General features: G+C 41.5%; 1 protein-coding gene across 11 annotated transcripts; it reads right to left on the bottom strand.

The window, feature by feature from the left end:
• Positions 1 to 1,492: 1,492 nt before the first annotated feature.
• Positions 1,493 to 25,435, bottom strand: LOC120045480 (oxysterols receptor LXR-alpha-like). Of its 11 annotated transcripts, XM_038990380.1 has the most exons (12): positions 25,313 to 25,434; positions 25,115 to 25,208; positions 17,020 to 17,127; positions 11,982 to 12,065; positions 9,940 to 10,179; positions 9,375 to 9,641; positions 8,882 to 9,084; positions 8,318 to 8,497; positions 7,912 to 8,011; positions 6,153 to 6,314; positions 4,871 to 4,965; positions 1,493 to 4,597 (listed from the first exon to the last, which is right to left on the bottom strand). In XM_038990380.1, exons 4-12 carry the CDS (start codon positions 12,022 to 12,024, stop codon positions 4,451 to 4,453), a joined length of 1,437 nt encoding a protein of 478 aa, XP_038846308.1. In that variant the 5' UTR covers positions 12,025 to 12,065; positions 17,020 to 17,127; positions 25,115 to 25,208; positions 25,313 to 25,434; the 3' UTR covers positions 1,493 to 4,450. The 11 variants fall into 11 exon arrangements, with proteins under 11 accessions (XP_038846308.1, XP_038846331.1, XP_038846355.1 ...); XM_038990403.1 differs by lacking the exon at positions 17,020 to 17,127 and having other exon boundaries at positions 25,092 to 25,208; positions 25,313 to 25,435; XM_038990427.1 differs by lacking the exon at positions 17,020 to 17,127 and having other exon boundaries at positions 25,313 to 25,435.
• Between the last annotated feature and the right edge of the window lie 409 nt (positions 25,436 to 25,844).

The raw sequence follows: 25,844 nt of genomic DNA, 5'->3' as shown, positions 1-25,844 counted from the left end.
GGTAATCCTTACTATGGCTAGCTTGACATAGGTCATTGGGAAAATGGGACAGGGAGCTAGAAAGTCACTTTGCTGCCACTACAGAAGCACACACCCTTTTTTATACATGTTTTACATGTATTTGTCAAATGATTGCATTGTGCAACATTGGGTGGATGTGTTATTGCCAGTTCTTAGTCCAATATTGAATGCAGGGCCTAATTCATTGAAATGAGTTAATGGACAAAAAGGGTCCCCTAAATGGCCAGAAATATTGTAAGGATTGTGTAGTTTAAGGAGAAAACATAGTCAACATTGAATTCATTAGCAACTAAAACTTGATTAGTGTACCTTTAGTCATCATTACAATGTATACTGAACAAAAATATAAACGCAACATGCAATAATTGTAAAGATTTTACTGAGTTACAGTTCATGTAAGGAAATCAGTCAATTGAAATAAATGAATTAGGCCCTAATCTATGGATTTCACATGACTGGGCAAGGGTGCAGCTATGGGTGGGCCTGGAAGGGCATAGGCCCAGCCACTGGGGGGCCTGGGAGGGCATAGGCCCAGCCACTGAGGAGCCAGGCCCAGCCAATCAGAATTTGTTTTTCCCCACAAAAGGGCTTTATTACAGAGAGAAATATTCCTGTTTCATCAGCTGTCCGGGTGGCTAGTCTCAGACACAGGTGAAGAAGCCGGATGGAGGTCCTGGGATGGTGTGGTTACACGTGGCCGGCGGTTGCGAGGCCAGTTGGACATACTGCAAAATTCTCTGAAACAACTTGAGGCGGCTTATGGTAGAGAAATTAACATTCAGTTCTGGTGGACATTCCTGCAGTCAGCATGCCAATTGCACACTCCCTCAAAACTTGAGACATCTGTGGCATTGTGTTGTGACAAAACTGCACATTTTAGTGTTCTTGTCTCCAGCACAAGGTGCACCTGTGTAATGATCATGCTATTTAATAAGCTTCTTGATATGCCACACCTGTCAGGTGGATGGATTATCTTGGCAAAGGAGAAATGCTCCATAACAAGGACATAAACACATTTGTGCACAACATTTGAGTAAGAAACATTGTGTGCATATGGAACATTTCTGGGATCGTTTATTTCAGCTCATGACAGATGTGACCAACACTTTACGTGTTGCGTTTATATTTTTGTTCAGTATATTTGGGAGCTGTCACTAAGCATAACTTAAATGACAAGCATAGACCCCAAAAGGACTAGAACTATAATTGCATGAAGCCTACTGTGTAATGCAGTAAAATGCCAAGGTAGTTTCCAACTTACCCAAATTCATTCTGTATTTACAAGCTCTTCTGATAAAAAAATATAAAATAGAGCAGTCAACAGTTCTGTTGATATTTGACCACAGAACACACAAGTGTGGGTGAATAAATTCCCAAGACCGGTTTACTGGCCGTGATACATTTAAGAGAATTAATTTCTTTCAACTAATGTTGAAATATTTTTAAAAAGCAGCATATTGGAACAAAAAAAAATAGGAACAATTACAATTTATTAATGTTGTATAATCTTAAATCACTTTGAAATTTGAATAATAGAACAAAATCGGGAAAATGTTTGTTTCGGAAACATAATCTGGCAATAGGCTACAATATTTTTGTAATGTTTTAATTTATACATATAAAAGAATATAGAAGGTCCTAAAGTGTTAAAAAACATTCAAATAAGTTTGCATTTCTATGTCAATATTGTTTACAGCGTCACCCTTTAAGATGTAGAGAAGGGAATTAAATTAGTTCTGCACACCAGAATGTCGTAAATTCTATTACAATCAACTTTCAGTTACCAACAGTATTAACAATAATTTCAATGAACATTGTGTATTCCAAACTGAAAACATAATTTAGACCTAAGACCCCATACCATTGATCGCATACCTTGTGTTAATGCTTAGTTTTCTATTAATATTGAAAATACTGAAATCATGTAATTTAAAAATGCAGACAATCATTCGCTGGTATGAGTTACATATTGAAGGGGGGGAAAAAAATAGGAAAAGTGGGATTGTATGGTTTTGACATGTCTCAAGAGTAATTGAAAATAGATGGCTCCACACACATTCCCAGGGAAGAGCAAACCCTTTGAATAGTGTAGAAGATCCATCTTCAGGTTATGAGTCAGCTCCATCAAACAATCACAGTCTCAATATCAACCCAAACTAAATAAAACAAATAGCCATAATAACCTGATGGTTGACATTGGACGATAAATAGGAGACCACCAACCCTGATATTACACATGATCATATTTTTTAAATAATTACATTGCTTTTCTTCTCATAACTGAAAGCTCCATCGAGTAATTGTTCCATGTATCTTACTCCCTTATCTCTGTGCTACTTTGACATATTATGCAACTTATAATCTCCCCATTTTGTCTCGGAGTCCTCAACTCTCCTCTATTTCACACTGATTTGAGTTGTAAGGTAAGGAATGGACAAAACTGTCACTCGGAAATCGCAACAAAAATCTTTCCTTCTCTAATTCCTTCTGATCGTTTGTTTAATAAAAGTGTCACATTAGAGAAGTCATCATCATACAAAGGACTGTGGTAGAAACAGCATCATGAAAAAAAACAGATGAATAACAGAGCTTAGTCGAGTGAAACGTTATAAATGGCCTTATTAGTAATCAAATGGGTAAGACTATAATAACATTCACGAATAACCATTTATAAAGTTTTAAAACGATTGAGTATTTAATTATTAGTCAACATTCACAGATGTATATAAGCGTTTAAACATTTACAATGGTTTATTCATTGAAGTTATAAAGTGTAACCCAGAAATGTTACCGTTGAAGAAAGTACTGCAGTGCCCACACAAGGAGCACAATTTTACTTATTTTGCTATTCCAACTATTGTGGGATGCAAAGCACATTTTTGACGAAGTTGCAACTCAATGTCTTGAATCATGCTGATTTGGTGGAGGACCGTACATATGACTAGACCAGGGATGGGGTCTCAACTTACTGTTGCGAGTTACAATAATAAAAGACAAAGTGCAATTTAAAAATTTGGTTGTGCATCAGCAGTCAATTAGCCTAGGTCAGCTTAATTAGATAGTCTAGCGGCCAGCTAAATTTACCAAACTTGTAGTAAGCCTGGTCGAATTACCGACCGGTTGATAAATCCGTTATATTAAAAACTGCAAACATTTGCCTCCGCCCTAAGGCAAAATGTGTAGAATTGCAGGAAATAAACTTTAAAACTAAAATGTGTTGTCATGAGGGAGGAGCACTAAAATGTTTTGCTCGCAAGGTAGGCGGGGCAGATTGTGGGTAAGCAGACCCACAAGCCACTACTGCATGATGAGTTCAGTTTTTTTGCGCCCCCACCCATAGCCTAAGCTAACCTAGCGTAGCATTGAAGTTGTTCCAGTGTATAAGGTCTCAGCTTGTCCGTCACATACACAGTCATGCTTAAAAATAAATCAACGCTTGCTTGTGCGTTAGTGAGTGTTGATTGTACAGTCGTTTCGTATGGATGTCTTCACTTGTGGGCATACTAAATATATATATTTTGTCATAGTAATATATACTTTGTACATGGAAATCAATGTTTGAGGTCATTTACAAATGGTTGGTGGGGGCCCTGCGCTTGGAAGTGGTAGACTACGCATCTCTATACCAACACTTCCAATCACTTTACCATAAACAATTCAACACCAATCAGAATTGCTTTCCTGTTCCTTCCGAGAGGAGAACAAATCAGATGGCTGAATTTTAAACTGCTAAAATCGCAACAGTATCAAGCAGATGACCTACCATTCTAACATACATCTGGACACCAATTAGACATTCCTTAACATTGGGCAGCAGTTAAAATACCTCTATATCCTATCCCATCGCAACACAGGGCTATAACATGTATTTTTCCATTTAATTTCACTATGGGGTTATCATCGATGATGTGGATCTGAGAGTGGAGCTTCAAGGCAATTGTCGTTAAAGGTATGTCTATCACGAGACTGACTATCAACAGATATCAATAGATTTAATGGTTAACACTGGCTAGCAAGTCTGAGCCAAACTGACCATGGCAGCACAATCTCACCACAAGCCGTCTCACCTTTAATACAACGGAATGAGCGAGGGACAGAAATCAGGTGTGCACAATCCTCAACCCATAGAAATACCAATTATATTCATTCTATTTCTATGCCCCAACCTCCCCCATGAGATTAGTGTCCCAGTCTGCAGGACAGAGGGCCATCAATATCGTGCCAAACTGCACTGAAGACATAAAAAAATAAAAATGTTCCTCCAATCCGGCAACCAATCTGTAGGTTTGATTCGTCGTGTTTGGGTAGCCTGGGAGGCATCGCTTCATTCTCAAGTCTTTTTTTCGATACTTGACAGACCCAATGTTAGTGTCCATCCAAGTACACGTCTGCGAAGCGCAGCAGAGTTCCGTGAGGGCATCAAGCGGAGTCACTCGTGGACGTCCCAGATTTCAGATAGCAGCGGCGGGAGCTTCTTGTCCTGGAGGCGCAGGGCGAAGACCTGCTCAGAGTGGACGCTGCTGAGGGTGCGGAGGCTGACCAGCTTCATGAGCATGCGTGGAAACATCAGGTGATCCTAAAAGGAAGAGAGGTTAATTTAACCCCATTCATAATTCAGTGTTGGGGACCATTACATTTTGTATTTTTAAACATAACATTTTCATATTACTTTCTATTTGGATTTTCCCACTCATGACCTGCATTTCAATATATTTCCTGTACCGACTGGAATTGAAAACGGAATTCAACTCAATGTGGACTCAAGCGTGTGTGTGTGACAACTGAATCCTCAAAACCTACACATGGCGGCTTGTACAAGTTAAATCATATATATAACTAGGGCACTCACGTTTGGTCTCTTTATCATGATGTAAGAACGAAGTGCGTCCACGTACGGCTGCTGCAGTCGCTCCACCAGTTCATGGTCCTGCACATTGGGCCGGTCTGGGAAACATACGAATACAGCTGAATGTTTTATACCCAATACAATGCATAGATATGTTGAATATTACTTTCTACATATGGGGAAGGTCTTTGTAGTACCCAGGTCAAGACATTAATATTTTGATATCCCAAACTCTTTGTTTAGAATTCTTTCGCATTTAGGTAAAGAGACCAGCGAGGCGAGTGAAAATAACTTGTGAACTTTCCGTGCCGCTACCATTCACTCAGTGAAAATAGACTCCTCAGCAAATGCATGCAGTGCCTTCAGAAGGTGTTCACGCCTTTTAAGGATAAAAATAAACAGAAAAGAGCTAAGCACAGGCAAAATCCTAGAGGAAAACCTGGTTCAGTCTGCTTTCCAACAGATACATGGAGACAAATACACCTTTCAGCAGGACAATAACCTAACACACAATGTCAAATATACACGAGTTGCTTACCAAGATGACTGAATATTTCTGAGTGGCCTAGTTACAGTTTTGACTTAAATAGGCCTAAAAATCTATGGCAAAACTTGAATGGCTGTCCAGCAATGATCCAACAAACTTGACAGAGCTTGAAGAATTTTTGTAATAATGTGCAAATATTGTACAATCCAGGTGTGCAAAGCTCATAGAGACTTACCCAGACACTCACAGCTGTAAATCGCTGCCGAAGGTGTTTCTAACATGTATTGACTCAGGAGTGTGAAGTTTTGTAAATTAGATATTTATGCATTTCATTTCTCAATAAATGTACCAAATTTTCTAAAAACTTGTTTTTCACTTAGTCATTATGTGGGTATTATGTGTAGACAATATATTCAGTCCATTTTAAATAGGTCAAGGGGTATGAATACTTTCTGAAGGCACTGTATCATTAACTGTCATTCTATTTATTGAAAAGTTTTTCAAAATATCTACAGCCACCTTATTACATAATTTCCTGACCCCTGGTCATATTTTCACCTGAAACCCTGTAGAATCTTTGAAAACGGCAATGTTCCCATGAATTTGTTTGTTTTCGGGACGCTTCCGCATATGATTACTAGAGATGCACAATATGTCAGTGACAATATTGGTATCGGCCGATAGCTTAAAAATCGATATTGCAAAGAAAATATTTTATATTGGTATCGGCCCAGAATATCCACATCAGTGAATCCCTAATGATTACGACGATGTCCAGACCTTTGTAATAAAAGGGACCTTGCATATGGGCTCTGTTCCACACTAGCATACCACTTGACCTCTGACCTGCAGAGAAGATGTTAATGGCGATGAGCAAAGCATACTCCGCCTCGTCCAGGTGCAGGTCGTTCATGCCTTTGGAGAACTCAAAGATGGGGTTGATAAACTCCAACTGCAGCCCTGAGGGGGATGAGAGAGGAGAGGGAAATACAGACAGAGAAACAAATATGGGTTAAGGGTAAAAGGTCAATATCTCTACAGAGTATGGCAAGGGTTGAGCCAAAGTTTCCTTGAGGGGGGTGCCGGATCTTCCTTGATTTGAGGGATATATATATATATATATACACACACACGTTCAAAAGTTTGGTGTCACTTAGAAATGTCCTCGTTTTTGAAAGAAAAGCACATGTTTTGGTCCATTACAATTTATCAGAAATACAGTCTAGTCATTGTTAACGTTGTAAATGACTATTGTACCTGGAAACGGCTGATGTTTATGTAACATCTACATAGGCGTACAGAGGCCCATTATCAGCAACCATCACTCCTGTGTTGCACTGGCACGTTGTGTTAGCTAATCCAAGTTTAACATTTTAAAATGCTAATTGATCATTAGAGTTGCAAAGAAAAAACCATATCTCACTGACCAAAAAAAAGAAAAGATTAAGATGGGCAAAAGAACACAGACACTGGACAGAGGAACTCTGCCTAGAAGGCCCGCATCCCGGAGTCGCCTCCTCGCTGTTGAGAATGGTGTTTGCGGGTACGATTTAATGAATCTGCCAGTTGAGACTTGTGAGGCATCTGTTTCTCAAACTAGACACTAATGTACTTGTCCTCTTGCTCAGTTGTGCACCGGGGCCTCCCACTTCTTTCTATTCTGGTTAGAGACAGTTTGCACTGTTCTGTGAAGGGAGTAGTACACCGCGTTGTACGAGATCTTCAGTTTCTCACATGGAATAGCCTTCATTTCTCAGAACAAGAATAGACTGACGAATTTGATTAGAAAGGTCTTTATTTTTGGCCATTTTGAGCTGTTAAATCGAACCCACAAATGCTGATGCTCCAGATACTCAACTAGTCTAAAGGCCAGTTTTATTGCTTCTTTAAAATCAGGACAACAGTTTTCAGCTGTGCTAATATAATTGCAAAAGGGTTCTCTCATGATCAAGTAGCCTTTTGAAATTTTAAACTTGAATTAGCTAACAACGTGCTATTGGAACACAGGAGTGTTGCTGATAATGGGCCTCTGTACACCATTAAAAAAAAAAAAAAATCTGCTGTTTCCAGCTACAATAGTCATTTACAACATTAACAATATCTACACTGTATTTCTGATCAATTTGATGTTATTTTAATGGGAAACGGTGCTTTTCTTTCAAAAACGAGGACTTTTCTACGTGACCAAACTTTTTAACGGTAGTGTATATACACACAGTACCAGTCAAAAGTTTGGACACACCTACTTATTCAAGGGTGTTTAATGTTTTACTATTTTCTACATTGTAGAATAATAGTGAAGACATCAAAACTGAAATCATGTACTATCCAGAAAAGCCTACCTAAAATATGTCATGAATCTTGTTAAACTACATGGAATTGCAGGAAATGACCTTCAAAACAACATAAATTACTTTATTTAAAAAATGTTATGTTAAAAGGGGGACCCTGGGGGGAAAAGGGTGGGAGCCCCTGGAGTATAGAACAGGAGGGAGTTGAAGGCGAGCAGCTTGATTTTGACTGATTGGAGCTTGAATGTGGATCATGAACACCTCACCTGCTTTGGCAAAATCCTCCTTGTTATAACTGAAGTCCTTCAGGAACGTGATGCTCTCAATGGCAGGGTTGTATCTCCGCGATGTCTCCAGCAGCATGATCTGACGAAAAACAAGGCACATCTCAGTGACTGGGGATCAAGTGAGAAACATTGTGCAAAGTAAATAATCTACTTGACATATTGAGACATGTGATCCTGAAAACAAACATAATGCTATTGAGCCAGACATGATTCCCCCCTCCCAGTGGTCCTGACTAGAAGTGGGGTTTTTTGGGGGGGGGGGGGGGGGGGTTAATAGGCGAAAGACAATATAAAGCCGGCATTTGTTATTACTGTATTTACCACTTTAACAAACCTGTTTGAGAATGAGGGGAAAGAGTAATACACTAGAAAAACGATGACTCACCTCAATGGTTGAGGTCTTCAGCAGGGCAATCTGGTCCTCTCTGGTGAGCTCTAGGAAGCCAGGCAACTGCTTGGCAAAGTCCACTATCTCCTGGACCGACATGATGGCCAGCTCAGTGAAGTGGGCAAAGCGCTGCTGCCGCACCTCCCTGTTCTGGGGGTCCTGACTCTGGGGCCACGGCTGGAAATTAGATGGAGACAAAGACATCAATAGATTAATGAACAAATTATTCAATTCATCAATAATAATAAAAAATAAATAAAAAAAATACCTAATACAATGCAGAAATTTCACCATGTGCTCAGAGCTGCTGAACTACCAAAAATTGTCTGGATGACAGTTAATTTGGCCAAAATTCAACAGTAACAATATTTTTTGCAGTATTCTTGGCTAACATGTCTTTGAACATGCGGAGGTGTTGTATTCCACCTCCATATCAAGATGACGATTTCATACCAATTCTTACATTAGTGCAACTGTATATCAATCAAAACTGTTTAAGATAACATATGTTAGTAGTTTGCCCTATGGCGTCAAAGGATTGGGACACTCAGAGACAATCACCGTGACTTTGGGCCGGTCGATGAACGAGCGCTTGTTGCACTGCTTCTGCATGGCCACCAGCTTCTCGATCATCTCCAACTGCTCGGGCGCCAGCGGGACCACCTCCGGCACCGGGGTGGGGGTCACCACCGCAGACGTGCGTGCAGTCTCTTCTTCGTTCTTCTTCATCTTTTTCACTCGGATCTGCTCCTCTGAGAGAACGCCTGGGGGTGCCAGGAACACAAGCAGCACAGTAATGAAAAGTAGGAAAAATAAGTACTACCGTAGTTTGGGAGGTCAATTTCAATGATGTACTTCAGCTTTTTATAGAGATCTTGCAGAGACATCTCCAATCGGTATCTCTACATTTAAAATAAAGCATCTTCTGTTTTTTTTGTTGCAAAACCGCTACATTTCCCGACAGATCTAAGGAAAAGGTCCAAAAAAGCACAGGTGTTATTGAAGATAAAGGTGTATATATATATATATATATATATATTTTTAAACAACTCACATTGCTCCAGCATGCCCGCTTCACGGCACTTGCGCAGCCGGCACTGCTGGCACTTGCGGCGCATGTACATGTCCATCTCACAGCGGCCGTTGTTCTTGCACGAATACTGGGCACTCTTGATTACGCTGCGGCGGAAGAAGCCCTTGCAGCCCTCGCAGCTCAGCACATTGTAGTGGAAGCCTGAGGCCTTGTCCCCGCACACGCTGCACACCTCGTTCCCCAGCATCTTGGGGGCTGGACCCTTCTTCCTCTTCACCGGCTGGCCCTCTGGAAATATATAAAATGTATGTACTATCAATAGATATGCACATTTCAGAGAAAACAGTAAATGCATACATGTACTGTCAATATACTATATGGAACTGTCTGGGAAAATATAGGCATGTACTCTAAATATATAAGATGAGACGGATTAGCCTGATGCTTGGACCAGTCTGACTGGTTTGATGACGTCACTGAACACACAGGTGTCAGGTCTCCCTCACAAAATAGGTCTCTTGAACTCAAATGGGAATTTCTGGATAAACAACAGTTAAATCAAACCAAAATACAAAAACATGCGCACCTGTATTGGCAGGCATGCTGCCGGCGGGGTCGGCCTTGATGTCGCTGGGCTCCATGGGCAGTGGGCTGCTCTTCTCAGCTAGTGAGGAAGGCCCTTTCTGGGGGGGGCTGGAAAACCCTACATGGTCAGGTGGTTCCAGGGGGAGGAGGTTGCCCTCATGCTTCATTTCTGCACTGCTGCGGTCGTCACCACTGCAGAGGCAGTCCAGCTGCAGCTCTGGGGCCCCGTCAAACACCTCACCTGTGATACGGGGCGGCAGGTAGCCTGGTGGTTAGAGCATTGGACTAGGAACCGAAAGGTTGCAAGATCGAATCCCCGAGCCGACTAGGTAAAAATCTGTCGTTCTGCACCTGAAAAAAGGCAGTTAACCCACTTCTCCTAGTCCGTCATTGAAAATAAGAATTTGTTCTTAACTGACTTGCCTAGTGAAATAAAAGGTAAAACAAATAAATAGAAACACACATTGTAGGGTATCCAATCAAACACGCATCTTTTGACCAATGAGAAAAATAATGTTAATTGTGTAGATCAGTGGTTGTCAACTGGTTTTGCCTCAGGACCCAAATTGAACCAGGTTGTCTCAGTAGCGACCCAATCTTCACATCACAAAAAAGATTCACCAAAATACAATCTGGAAAACTATTTTTTTTATGCTATATTGATAGTAAATGTAGCAATTATATGACAAGGGAAGATCCTTTCCACCTCTTTCAATGTCAATAATAAAATTATGCCCATATTATTGATGACCTCACTGGTTTGAGACAACAAATCTACCCAAAATAACACTGCTAATAGCTCTACATTGAAAATAGTGATTAAATTAAAATTGTTGAGATTAAATTATTAAAACATTTACATGTGTAATTTCCCCCCCCCCCCCAGCTAGACTGGATTCTGTGCAATATTTAAGGCAACTGGCTACCTGACAGGCTCACTTTTCTTACAAAAACAAGCACATGTCTGAAATGTCAACCGAGCGTATACCAAGCTTCTCATTTTCAAATCCTGTTACATTTAATTCTGCTCGTGTCAAGCTAATTTAGCTTTTTGCGACCCGCGGAAACAACTTTGAAGACAACCACAACATTTATCCTAAAAAGTTGTTACGGGAAACTTGCACAGCTATGTCAACAGAGCCCGGTGATTATTGGATGTATTAGGTTACGAAATCTGACTTTTTGCATATAATGTTAAATGATAGGTTAGAGAAAGATCCCACTGAACGATTCAGAACAAGAATAATTATATTTGTCTTGGTAAAATATATTTTATAGCATAAGAAAACATTTCGCCCACTATGGGCAGAGTGGGTGGGCAGCCTACAAATTGAGACGTTAGAACACTTTACTGTGGCTTAACTTTTGAAATCATTCATGGCCACATCACCTTTCACATAGGACACTCAGTTCTAATATTAAGGTCACAAGATTGTGAGAAGTTCCCTTTTAGGCCTAAGTGGGATCTAACAACATGCAACAATTCCACCTGAAAACAGTCCTAAATGTCAATGATATAGGCCTATCTGTAGTTGTAAAGAATACAAGTATAATTTTTTAACACAACTTGAAGCATATAAACTAGATGTTTTACTGCCGATCGGCTGGTAACGCTAGGTTCTACGACAATGTATACAAACAGCAACGTCTTCCTGTTACACTATTGGTTCTAGGAGGTTGAAAACAAACAATATAGTAATACTTCACATCCCTGAAACGGATGCGTTTTGGATTATGAAAAGGTAAGAAAGTAATCATACTAAGCCATTTCATTTATTTAAACATTTTATATTTTCAATACAAGAAGCCAGTTCAAGTTCTTTTCATCTGTATTCTTAAATAATTATCTAAAATTGTCACTAAAATGATACAAATTCTGTAGTGTACTTTGTGGCGTGACCTACAATGTCAGTGCTCCCAATCAGTGTAATGACACGCGGGGTCGACTGAGAACCCAGCTGATGAATGGGAGTTAATGTAAATTTACATCTCAACAGTTCAAGGACCCAATCAGATCATGACTAAAACACGGGGCTCTCTTACCATGACCAACATCTGTGATATCAGTCGCAGACAGTGTGGACATCTTCTGCACAGCAGCTTGTCATTACGAAATCAAATCTGCACCTGGGGGTAATAAAATAATAATATCAAATAACTAATATAAGAGCCAATAGACCATACTTTATTTCAAGGAAAATGCCATAAAGAAGTGAAAAAGTAGCGGCTACCTGCCGCCAGATCAAGTGCGCCTATACGTGTGGTCACAATTAAATAGCTTGTAGACTAGGCTATATAGGATGCGGAAGCACAGCACTCGTCTAACTTCCTAAATATGACAGGCTATAGTTTAAATAGACTCCAACACCGACTGGAAATACATTTTACACTTCTTGAAAGTCATCCGGTTCACATTTTGTCATTTATAGCATATGCTCTTATCAAGGGCACAGACAGGTTCACCTTGTAGGCTTGGGGATTCGAACCAGCAACCTGTGTTACTGGCCCAACTAACCGCTAGGCTATCTGCCACCACAACTAATGCAAAAATGCACCTAAAAGTTATACAAAACGTAGCTTAAGTCAAGAAAGTGTCCACTCTCCTATATTTCGCCCCAACTCCTCTTTCAAACTAAATCTACCCTGTTGGCTGATATAGTCCAATAATACAACTAGCCTAATAAAAAATGGGCCACGTAAGAATCTCTGGTATTTTAACCTATTTCTTAGGCTATTTTGGCACATTATAATTTTGACTAGATTTTCTCCCATCAAAGCCATTCAACTACACTGCTCAAAAAAATAAAGGGAAAACATCCTAGATCTGAATGAATGAAATATTCTTATTAAATACTTTTTTCTTTACATAGTTGAATGTGCTGACAACAAAATCACACAAATTATCAATGGAAATCAAATTTATCAACCCATGGAGGTCTGGATTTGGAGTCACACTCAAAATTAAAGTGGAAATCCACACTACAGGCTGATCCAACTTTGATGTAATGTCCTTAAAACAAGTCAAAATGAGGCTCAGTAGTGTGTGTGGCCTCCACGTGCCTGTATGACCTCCCTACAACGCCTGGGCATGCTCCTGATGAGGTGGCGGATGGTCTCCTGAGGGATCTCCTCCCAGACCTGGACTAAAGCATCCGCCAACTCCTGGACAGTCTGTGGTGCAATGTGGCGTTGGTGGATGGAGCGAGACATGATGTCCCAGATGTGCTCAATTGGATTCAGGTCTGGGGAACGGGCGGGCCAGTCCATAGCATCAATGCCTTCCTCTTGCAGGAACTGCTGACACACTCCAGCCACATGAGTCCTAGCATTGTCTTGCATTAGGAGGAACCCAGGGCCAACCGCACCAGCATATGGTCTCACAAGGGGTCTGAGGATCTCATCTCGGTACCTAATGGCAGTCAGGCTACCCCTGGCGAGCACATGGAGGGCTGTGCGGCCCCCCAAAGAAATGCCACCCCACATGACTGACCCACCACCAAACCGGTCATGCTGGAGGATGTTGCAGGCAGCAGAACGTTCTCCACGGCGTCTCCAGACTCTGTCACGTGCTCAGTGTGAACCTGCTTTCATCTGTGAAGAGCACAGGGCGCCAGTGGCGAATTTGCCAATCTTGGTGTTCTCTGGCAAATGCCAAATGTCCTGCACGGTGTTGGGCTGTAAGCACAACCCCCACCTGTGGACGTCGGGCCCTCATACCACCCTCATGGAGTCTGTTTCTGACCGTTTGAGCAGACACATGCACATTTGTGGCCTGCTGGAGGTCATTTTGCAGGGCTCTGGCAGTGCTCCTCCTGCTGGGTTGTTGCCCTCCTACGGCCTCCTCCACGTCTCCTGATGTACTGGCCTGTCTCCTGGTAGCGCCTCCATGCTCTGGACACTACGCTGACAGACACAGCAAACCTTCTTGCCACAGCTCGCATTGATGTGCCATCCTGGATGAGCTGCACTACCTGAGCCACTTGTGTGGGTTGTAGACTCCGTCTCATGCTACCACTAGAGTGAGAGCACCGCCAGCATTCAAAAGTGACCAAAACATCAGCCAGGAAGCATAGGAACTGAGAAGTGGTCTGTGGTCACCACCTGCAGAACCACTCCTTTATTGGGGGTGTCTTGCTAATTGCCTATAATTTCCACCTTTTGTCTATTCCATTTCCACAACAGCATGTGAAATTTATTGTCAATCAGTGTTGCTTCCTAAGTGGACAGTTTGATTTCACAGAAGTGTGATTGACTTGGAGTTACATTGTGTTGTTTAAGTGTTCCCTTTATTTTTTTGAGCAGTGTATTTTAAAGTCACAATTGGCCTCATGGCGAAATCTGAGCAGTTTACTTCCTTCTCTGGCAACTGAGTTAAGAAGTATCTTTGTAGTGACAGGGTGTATTGATATACCATCCAAAGTATAATTAATAACTTAACCATGCTCAAAGGGATATTCAATGTCTGCTTTTTACCCATCAACAAAATAGTTGCCCCTTCTTCACAAGGCATTAGAAAACCTCCCTGGTCTTTGTGGTTGAGTTTGAAATTCACTGCTCGACTGAAGGACTAACAGATAATTGTATGTGTGGGGTAGATCAGTCAATCAAAAATCTGTTTAAACACTAGTATGGCACACAGAGTCCATGCAACTTAAGCTATTTTTTACTCTTGTCAAAAGGAGTTGAATACTTGACAAGACATTTTAGCTTTTCATTTATTCGTTCAACTGTAGTTGAAATTGTCGGTCCATCACCTGGCATTAATTTCAACATCCAAACCTTTTTTGGTCCTTAATTGGCCTTAAATTTGGCCCAAATCTAGACGTCCATGGTTTGTTCAGATTTGGTCCGGTCCAAATCTGAACCAATCATGGACGTCCAGGTTTCAAAAGTTTGAACAGTACAATGAGTATAGTACACTAAAGAAAAGTACAGTACTTCACGAGTATAGTTCAGTACAGTAGAATAGAGTGGAGTAGAGTTTAGTATATAACACAGTAGAGCACACTAGAGTTGAGCAGGAGTTGCATTAGAGTTCAGAAATCTGCATTTTCAAAACCCTGACCTTTCACAACAAAAAATCTGCGTTTTAAACCATTTCAGCCGCGTGATATATTGAAAGTCAGTGTTTTTCTGCTTCAATAGGGTGATCAGGGGCGTGCAACTATAGTGTTTCTTCACAGAAAATACATTAGTGCAACACATTCGGCAGAAAATAGCTTCATTTTCATCAGATAACAGAAGTGCAACGCTATTTATAGCAGCCACAAGTAAATGAGCTTACAATGGGGGAAAAAAACTAGGTATTCTTTGTCAAAACTATTCACCGCCGTCATATTTCTAATGTTCATCATAGAAAGAATGTAGCCAGCTACATTTTGTAATGTTTAGCTTAACGTTCATCTTGCATATTACCTAGAAAAGTAGCTACACAGTCAGAGCGTTGTCTGCTGATAAAATGCCCATTTGTGAATTCTCATCCGAGTGGAGAAGTGTGACTGATTAGTGCTTACAATATGTCGCATTTTAGATCAGTTATCAAAGCGGCTACTTGTGAAAAATGCTGAATTCTGCGTTAACACAACCCCTGTTACTTTACTGTAATCTGAGGTAAAGTGTGCTGTACTTTGATGTCCAAACTTGTGCAACAGACGTTTATAATTGGTTCGGGTTTGGTCCTGTCCAAAACCACCAAATTTGGTCTTGTATGGTGCCAGAGCTCATTAAAATAAATAGACAAGAGTGTAGAATAACACCAAATATGCAAAGGAGGATATTGCATATTTTTACCTTTGTGAAGCTATTAAGGATACGTCACCATGAAGAGAATGACATTCATATCCATAATTATGCAATTCTGTGTAGTACAGATCAGGGACCCATGATGAAATTCCATTCGCTCAATTCTGTTACCGGGAGTAAATCCAACGTGTCATGTCAGTTGTCACCCCATTCTTTCTGCAGACATCTTTTAATCTTAAATTTGGAGCAGTTATTTAACATTTTTAGGAAAACGTGATGACTTTTGTTACTGAAATTGCTACTAAACTTGACATCTGCACAGTTTGAGTAAATGTGTTTTTATAAAATGTTCTGGGTCAATTCTTAAAAGTAGTCCTTGAGCATAGAGTTTGAGATTAATGTTTTTGATTGGTATCCATTTTAAGGGTCTCGGCGCAATTCCATTACTGTGGAACTGTCCATAACTTTACAGTGATGTTGAAGATTTAGGAGACATTGAGGTTAAGTGAGTTGAAATCTTCCTAGAAGTCTGAAAAACATTACAAAAATGCTGTCTTTATTCATACATTTTTATTTTACATTCCATGTGGTCCATATTGAAGGGCGCTTCATTTAATCTCACAGGCTTTAAAATATCAAAGAGATGTGAATTGTACTCTATTTGTAGAACAATTGATACCAACTGATCCTTTAACATATAAATGCCTCATGAGCTTAGTTCAACTGTCCACCATCAGAACCCAAAGCTTACTTTACTCTAATGTTTGTAAACAACGTAAGTGTAAACAAACTGTATAGCCCCAAAACTAATGATTGTCAAAATTATACAATGTCCCAATTTTATTTTTGCACTAGTTGGCTGTACCTGCAACAAAAATGCCAGTATTTTTCCTTCATCAGCATTGTTCAAACATGATCAACTAAGAAAAAAAGCAGGACGGCAGGTGGCCTAGATTAAGAGCGTTGGGCAAGTAACCGAAAGTTTGCTGGTTTGAATCCGAGCCGATTAGGCCCAAAATCTGTTGATGTGCCCTTGAGCAAGGCACTTAACTGTAATTGCTCCTGTAAATCACTATGGATAAGAGCGTCTGCTAAATTACTATAATGTAAAACACTTTAAGCTGATTGCCGTCTGCCCTGTCTTCAGATATGACCATTGACATTAATTGAATCAAACATTTTAGCAAATGTAGGCATAATAAAATGTTTTTAAAAAACAAAAAAACAGACTTAGCATAGACCTGTTACTCGTTTGAGCGGCACAAGTGTATTGTGTGTCAGTGTGTTTAGGAGATTTACCAGAGAGACAGTTGAGTTGGGCAACTGGGGTTCAACATACCTTTGAAGTAATTGTTATGATCTGTCCATCTTCCCCATGTGAGACTGAAACCTCATTCAATGTGGCTGCTACCCTGGCATTGACAGATGAACAGCTTTAAGGACAGACCTGCGTGTTCCAAAAAAAAAAAAAAAAAAAAAAAAAAAAAAAAATCCCTGTCACGTGGAAGTTTTGCGACAATAATATCTTCAGAGAAACAAACCTTCTGCTTGTCAACACTCTGTGGGAGTCAGAGAGAAACAGAAAGAGGGATTGAGGGGAGGCAGGGTGAAAATGGGAACACAGGAGAGGTAACTATCGGTCATTTGCATGGCTCTGAAATCCCCATAGGGCCTTGTGCTGCTCAAGTCTTTCCCTCTTGGAGTGTGTCTAACCAGCCACTTCTCACAAACACAACACACCAAAAAAGGGGCCTAAAGTAGGCTAGTTAACAGAACTAACAAATCACAAGTTAGGGTGTAAAAGTAGACTATTTGTACGGAACTGTTTGGTACAGGGACCTCAGGTCTGTCCTCATTGTGAACCCAAATTAATATTAAAAAAATATACATTTACAAAATAAAATAAAAACACGAGGCCTATAGGCTATGCCGTGTTGCAGGCCTATGCCTCGAGTAAAACAGAGCTGAAAAAAACATTTCAGCCTATTCCATTAAAACAAAGCACGTTGTAATCAAAAGTCTAAATCTTAATTGGCGAATTTGAAACTGCTTTTGTGAGGCGCAGTCAGGAACTAGTTTAAATCTCCAGTTTGGGAACATTACGTCTTCCCAGATTACAACAGCGAAGGACAGGGAGTGGATAAAACGTTAAAAGTATGTTGCCACGCTCAATGAGAATAGCTTTTGCAGCTGCCAACACATCTCAGGGCTCTCTACAGACCCGGGTTCGATCCCAGGCTGTGTCGCAGCCGACCGGGAGATCCATGAGGCGGCGCACAATTGGCCCAGCGTCGTCCGGGTTAGGGGAGGGTTTGGCTGGCTGGGATGTCCTTGTCCCATTGCGCTCTTGCGACTCCTTGTGGTGGGCCGGGCGCATGCACGCTGACTTCGTCGCCAGCTGTACAGTGTTGTTTCGTCCGACACATTGGTGCGGCTGGCTTCCGGGTTAAGCGGGCATTGTGTTAAGAAGCAGTACAGCTTGGCAGGTCGTGTTTCGGAGGACGCGCGGCTCTCGACCATCGCCTCTACTGAGTCCGTAAGGGAGTTGCAGCGATGGGACAATTGGATACCATGAAATTGGGGGATTTAAAAAATAAAACACATAATAAAGTACAGATACCTCCAAAAAACTAATGAAGTAGTATTTTCACACCACTGCTTTTTACAAATCGATTCTTGGGACAAATTATTGAAATAATGTTGTGATATGTAACCATCTACCCCCACATCCCTACTGACAACCCCAAATAGGCTATAGTTGTTTTAATCCATTGTTTTTAAATAAGTTTAAAACTAGCTTTTTGATATCATGGACTGTCAGTCGTATCCATAGCACTATCTATGAATGTGAGAGTGATTAGGCCGAAATTTCTCCCAGCCCATTTCTAAGAGTTATGGCAAAACAAGAGGCTGGGCTGCCGTTGAGATGAAAAACTAAGGAAGGATTGTTCATTAAAGACTTTTTGCCTATTCAAATGTACTGTGTCCTAGGCTAACAATTTCCACTTTAGAGGACAGGAAAGCTGCAGCTGGTTTGAAAGCTTGAGTTGACTGGGTGAATAAGGTTCTTTGGGCTGTGGGCCACTGACCTAAAGTCACCTCACTCAAGTCCAATGTTCTGTTGAGCTTGTCAGGTACCTTTGTCCAGGGAATGAGTGCTACTGTTCTCAAAGACAGGTAGAATTTAAATCATAGGAGGCATTCACAATACATTTTAAAATCTTAAATGGGAAATCTGCATTTACTACATCCATTTTTTTTTTTATTCATGATATACACCCATTGATTCCTGAAGAGGCCTAATTCAAAAACCTGGAAGATATCATTTTGGTCATAAATAGATGAATTTATTTCCATGGCTTGAGTGGACATTGAGGTAGGAAGTTAGGAATATGCCCTTTAACCTATTTTATTCTGTACTTTATTCTAAGCCTGTCATGAGAACTATATGGAACAATCCCCTCACTTGTAAACATGGGATTGTTACTGAACAATGGTTAAGATACCATACAAAGCATTAATAAAAAAAAGTTGCTTATGTCCAAGTTTCAGTACTTCCTTTGATGGTGAGCATGCATGTGAGTGTGTGTGTACGTACAATCTCACAGTGAAAGGCAGCAGAAGACAGAGTTCCATCACAGTAGAACATCTAGTGCCAGTAAGCAAATTGGGTGTAACTAATTTTTCTTCTGAATGTCACATCAGCAGATGTAACTCTACTGGTTAAGCAAAAGTATTCCATACTCAGCACCGAAAACAGTGTGTGAAAGGAAGATACAATAACGTTAGCAGATTGACTATCCAGAATCACATTTCTGGGATTTTAAGGTACAGAACTAGTCATTCTATTCCTATGAGTTTAGCCTCTGTTGACCCACTGAGGAAAGAAAAGTCACTTCAAATTAAATTTCCCCACACACCCAAGTAGAATTGGACACAATCACTTGCTTTGCTAGCTAATAAAGGGATGATGTGATGCTCAATTAGCAGTTACAGGATAGGTACTGTTTGGAGTAGCACAGGGAACTTTAGACCAACCATAACGATACTATCCTCATTCTCAAGTTGGCCAAACATGTACAGTGCATTGTGAAAATATTCAGAACACGCCCCTTTTCCCAACATTTTGCTACGTTACAGCCTTATTCTAAAATGGATTAAATAAACAATACCCCATAATGACAAAGCAAAAACAGATTTGACATTTTTACAAAAAGTATTATATAAATAAGCTATTTAAGTATTCAGACCCATTTCCACAAGACTAAACTGACCTCAGGTGCATGCTGTTTCCATTGATCATCCTTGAGATGTTTCTACAACTTCATTGGAGTCCACCTGTGGTAACTTCCATTGACTGGACATGATTTGGAAAGGCACACCGGTCTATATATAAGGTCCCGAAGTTGACAATGCATGTCAGAGCAAAAACCAAGCCGTGAGGTCGAAGGAATTGTCCATAGAGCTTCGAGACAGGATTGTGTCAAGGCACAGATCTGGGGAAGGGTACTAAAACATGTCTGCAGCATTGAAGGTCCCCAAGAAAACAGTGGCCTCCATCATTCTTAAATGGAAGAAGTTAGGAACCACCAAGGCTCTTCCTAGAGCTGACCGCTCAGCCAAACTGAGCAATCGGGGGAGAAGGGCCTTGGTCAGGGAGGTGACCAAGAACCCGATGGTCACGCTGACAGAGATCCAGAGTTCTTTTGTGGAGATGGGAGAACCATCTCTGCAGCACTCCACCAAATCAGGACTTTATGGTAGAGTGGCCAGATGGAAGCCACTCAGTGAAAAGCACGACAGCCCACTTGGTTTGCCAAAAGGCACAAAGGACTCTGACCATGAGAAACAAGATTTTATGGTCTGCTGAAACCAAGATTGACTCTTTACCCTGAATGCCAAGCATCACGTCTGGAGGAAACCTGGCACCATCATGCTGTGGGGATGTTTTTTTAGCAGCAGGGACTGAGAGACTAGTCAGGATCCTTGACGAAAACCTGCTCCAGGGTGCTCAGGACCTCAGACTGGGGCGAAGGTTCATCTTCCAACAGGACAACGACCCTAAACACACAGCCAAGACAACACAAGAGTGCTTCGGGACAAGTTTCTGAATGTCCTTGAATGGCTCAGACAGAGCCCGGACTTGAACATCTCTGGAGAGACCTGACAGAGCTTAAGGATCAGCAGAGAAGAATGAGAGAAACTCCCCAAAAACAGGTGTGCCAAGCTTGTAGCGTCATACACAAGAAGCCTCGAGGCTGTAATCGCTGACAAAGGTGTTTCAACAAAGTACTGCGTAAAAGGTCTGAATACTGTTGTAAATGTGACCCGTTTTTTCTTTGTCATTATGAGGTAGTGTGTGTGTAGATTGATGAGGGGGAAGAAAAACACATTTTGGGCTGTTACTTAACAAAATGTGGAAAAGGCGAAGGGGTCTGAATACTTTCCGAATGCACTGTACCTTCTAAAAAGTCAGTGTCCAGTTGCAGGTGGTTCGTTGGAGCATTTTCTAAATTCAGTTATTAAAAGAAATCGATGTTTTCCTTCATGAAGTAATCCAACAATGTGTACGTCACCATCTTGTCTAATTCAAATATTCTGTCATTGATCGAAACAGGTGAGTGTCATAATGGCATACTGCACTTTGGGGTGGACCCACTGGAGTGCATTTTTTTTTTTTTTTTTTACTTTATTTAACTAAGCAAGTCAGTTAAGAACAAATTCTTATTTTCAATGAAGGCCTAGGAACAGTTGGTTAACTGCCTTGTTCAGGGGCAGAACGACAGATTTTTACCTTGCCAGCTCAGGGATTCGAGCCAGCAACCTTTCGTTTACTGGCCCAACGCTCTAATCACTATGCTACCTGCCGTGTGAAGCATGCGTTTATGTATTGTTCTAAGTACCAGTATGTAGAAGAGGGAAAGATTGATGTGTATGGTTATTGAGGTTGGACAGGGATGGAAGGGATTTGGGGGATGGGGGAGGGTTTGAGAGAAGTTAGCTGGCCTCTTTTTTTTCTTAGTAGTACAGGATTAGGTAAGAGGGTTTAGTTTCTCTTAATGTTTCTTTATTCATTTAGTCTGTAAGCTGCGATTGACTACACACTACAGTAGGTGGCGGCATGCACCTCTAACGTTTGTTCGCGGACTGCTATAATCTTATAGAAGGGGTGGACACACTTGTCTCAATCAATGACTTAAAACCTACCCAAACCAGAAACCATGGATAGATGGCTGCATTTGTGCTAAACTGAAAGCGCAAACCACCGCATTTAACCATGGTCAAATAACTACAATAAGGCAATCAAACAGGCAAAACGTCAGTACAGAGACAAAGTGGTCACAATTCAACGGCTCAGACACGAGACGTACGTGGCAGGGTCTACAGACAGTCACGGATTACAAAGGGAAAACCAGCCACGTTGTGGACACTGTCGTCTTGCTCCCAGACAAGCTAAACACCTTCGCACGCATTGAGGCTAACAGTGATATCGACGCGGCCCGCTACCAAGGACTGTGGGCTCTCCTTCTCCATGGCCAACGTGAGTAAGACATTTATGCGCGGTAACACTCGTAAGGCTGCCGGCCCAGGCGGCATCCCTAGCCGCGTCCTCAGAGCATGCACAGACCAGCTGACTGGTGCGTTTATGGACATATTCAATCTCTCCCTAACCCAGTCTGTCCCCACATGCTTCAAGATGGCCACCATTGTTCCTGTACCAAGAATGCAAAGGTAGCTGAACTACATAACTGTCGCCCCGTAGCACTCACTTTTGTCATCATGAAGTGCTTTGACTAGTCAAGGATCATAATCGCCTTTAACTAACCCGCGACCCTAGACCCTCAATTTGCTTATACCGCCCCAATAGATACAGATGCCATTGCACTGCACACCACCCTATCCCACCTGGACAAGAGGAATACCTATGTAAGAATGCTGTTCATTGACTATCGCTCTCTGATTCAGAGGGGGTTGGGTTAAATGCAGAAGACACATTTCAATTGGACAATTGACTAGGTATCCCCCTTTCTCCTAGCTCAGCCTTCAACACCATTGTATCCGCCAAGCTCAACTAGGTCCTGAATTTCCTGACAGGTCACCCCCAGGTGGTGATGGTAGGAAACATCTCACTTCACTGATCCTCAACATTGGGGCCCCACAAGGGTGCGTGCTCAGCCCCCTCCTGTACTCCATGTGCACCCATGACAGCGTGGCCATGCACGCCTCCAACTCAATCAAGTTTGCAGACGACAACAGTAGTAGGCTTGACTACCAACAACAAGACAGCCTACAGGGAGGAGGTGAGGGCCCTGGCAGAGTGGTGCCAGGAAAATAACCTCTTCCCTCAAAACGAAGGCGCTGATTGTGGACTTCAGGAAAAAGCAGAGGGAGGAGGCCCCTATCCACATTTACAGGACCGCAGTGGAAGGTGGAAAGCTTCAAGTTCCTCGGTGTACACGTCACTGATGATCTGAAATGGTCCACCCACACAGACAGAGTGGTGAAGGCGGCACAACAGCACTTTGTCTTTGCCCCCAAGACCCTCACATACTTTACAGATGCACAATTGAGAGCATCCTGCCGGGCTGTATCACCGCCTGGTACGGCAATTGCACAGCCCGCAACTGCAGGGCTCTCCAGAGGGTGATGCGGTCTGCCCAACACACCACCAGGGGCACACTGCCCGCCCTCCAGGACACCTACAGTACCCAATGTCACAGGAAGGCCAAAAAGATCAACCACGCGAGCCACAGCTTGTTCACCCCGCTATCATCCAGAAGGTCAGTAGAGGTGCATCAAAGCCAGGACCGAGAGACTGAAAAAACAGCTTCTATCTCAATGCCATTACTGTTAAATAGCCATCACTAGCCAGCTACTCAACCCTGCACCTTAGAGGCTGCTGCCCTATATACATAGAACCGCTGGTCACTTTAATAATGTTTACATACTGCTTTACTCATTTCATATCTGTATACTGTAGTCAACTATACTGTATTTTAGTCAATGCCACTCCGACATTGCTCGTCCTAATATTTATATATTTCTTAATTCCAGATGTGTATATTGTTAATTGTTAGATATTACTGAACTGTTGGAGCTAGGAACACAAGCATTTCACTAGACCCACAATAACATCTGCTGTAACATATGTGACCAATAAAATTTGAGATTAGATTTTAAAATGGACAAGATGGCAGCGTACACATTGTTGGTTTACTTCATGGAGCAAAACATTTTAATAACAGAGCATTTTCTAAATTCAAATGAACCACCTGCAACTAGACAGACATTTTACAAGATACGTGTTTGGCCAAATCGAAAATGAAGATAGTGTCACCAAGTTATGGTTGATTGAAAACTCTGTGCTAAACCAAACAGTACCTGCCCGGTATGGCGGCAGGTAGCCTAGTGGTTAGAGCGTTAGACTAGTAACCGAAAGCAAGATCGAATCCCCGAGCTGACAAGGTAAAAATGTGTTGTTCTGCCACTGAACAAGGCATTTAACCCACTGTTCCTAGGCCGTCATTGAAATGAAGAATGTTCATAACTGACCTGCCTAGTTAAATAAAGGCTGTTAGCCCGTTACAATCTGCTAGCTATGCATCACATTGAACTTCCCATGTTCAAAAACACAACTGTAAGAATTCTGTCTGAAAAGTTGAGCACAGGCTCCATTAATCACCATCATCTTTGATGTCAAATTTAGCGGCAGAGTAGCCCAGCGATAAAGAGCGTTGGGAAAATCCCCGAACCGGCTAGGTGAACAATCGGCCAATGTACTTTAATTGCTCTTCGGTCTGGATAAGAGCGTCTGCTAAATGGCTAAAATGTACATATGAAGTTGTGCCTAGCTAACGTATGCCTAACACTGTCCTGCTATTGAAGTTAAGTTGTAATCTATGGCAAGATCCCAACGTACTATTTCGCAATCAAGTCAGCTAACTAGATTGTTTCCTGATGACATCAGTAATGTTGACGTTAGCTGGCTAAATAGGTAGCGTTAGCTAGGTAACTAATAGTAGCTAGCTAACTTGTTAGCAAGTTGTTAACGCAACAAGCTAGGCACAGCTCATTTAAACTTTACAAACACTTCACATTTCAGCTGTTAGCCATAGCTTTAGCTATGGTCTTCTCTGGCTCGTCGTGCGCTGTTTTTCTATAGTTAGTTAATTAATTAGAAAAGCGCTTACTAGCTAGCTAATGTTAGCTCGTTCAGTAAACTAATAGACAGGCTTAGCACGCTAACGTTAACCAAGGCTCAAGGGCTAACTCTGACTGGTGGTGGATTCTAGCTACCAAGTTCGTCAACTAGCTATTCCAGTAGACCGAAAAAGACAACTGTATCATGTCTAAACTGGCATCAAGACAAACTATCCTAATCAACACAAAAAGTCAGAATTGGTGGCTTGCCTGAGTTAGTAACCGATAGTTACCCCGTTTCGTAGCGACTAGCCAGACAGATCCCACGAAGTACTGCTGCACGGTTGGTGTAGTCAATCATGTGACTTGAGCAGGAAATAGGTAGAGCTAGGTATAAATAAATTTCACCCGACGCAACAAAGATTTGTCAGAGTTGACACACATAACTAGACACAACTAAAAGGATACATGATTACGAATGACACATTTACCTGCACCACCCCCGGCCGTGTCCAAAACCTTCTGATCGATAGCACACGACGTCACGACGACAATTTGTAAACTCGCTCCATTTTGAAGAGGGGGTCGCAATGTATGCTGCGTTCAAAACAACTGTGAACTCGGAAAAATACGAGGTCAAATTATGACCTCGGTGATCTTCATGTCGGAGATATAGAAAGAGGCCCAAATTCTGGAGTTGGCATTCCAAATTGGATGACCGTTCAAATCTCGGACCGTTCAAATCCAATATCGTTTTTTTCCGAGTTCCAAATTGTTTTGAACGCACTGAAGTCGGTTCTTTCCGAGTTCCAAGCTCCCAGTTGTTTTGAACGCGGCAGTATTTCTGGAATATGTGGGGATTTAAGAAAACTATATCATTCCTGCCATGGTTTTATTTTAATTTGTTTAACCTTTATTTTATCAGGGAGTCATACTGAGACCAATGTCTATTCTACAGATGAGCCCTGGATTACATAAATTACAGACAATACACATCAAAATATAAATACGAAATGCAAGCAG

Source organism: Salvelinus namaycush, chromosome 1 (assembly GCF_016432855.1).
Source record: "Salvelinus namaycush isolate Seneca chromosome 1, SaNama_1.0, whole genome shotgun sequence".
In the NCBI taxonomy this organism is placed as follows: domain Eukaryota; kingdom Metazoa; phylum Chordata; class Actinopteri; order Salmoniformes; family Salmonidae; genus Salvelinus; species Salvelinus namaycush.
The sequence above is the reverse complement of the archived record's forward strand: the minus strand, read 5'-3'. Positions and strand labels throughout refer to the sequence as shown.

Bases quoted from the DNA above. Each gene is read 5' to 3' on its own strand.
- LOC120045480 (XM_038990403.1), bottom strand. From the start codon at position 12,024: ATGTCCACACTGTCTGCGACTGATATCACAGATGTTGGTCATG. The intron at 8,498-8,881 runs GTGATTGTCTCT...TCTAATTTCCAG, and splicing joins TCGACCGGCCCAAAGTCACG to CCGTGGCCCCAGAGTCAGGA. The intron at 4,966-6,152 runs GTCCCTTTTATT...TATGTTTCCCAG, and splicing joins GAACAGAGCCCATATGCAAG to ACCGGCCCAATGTGCAGGAC.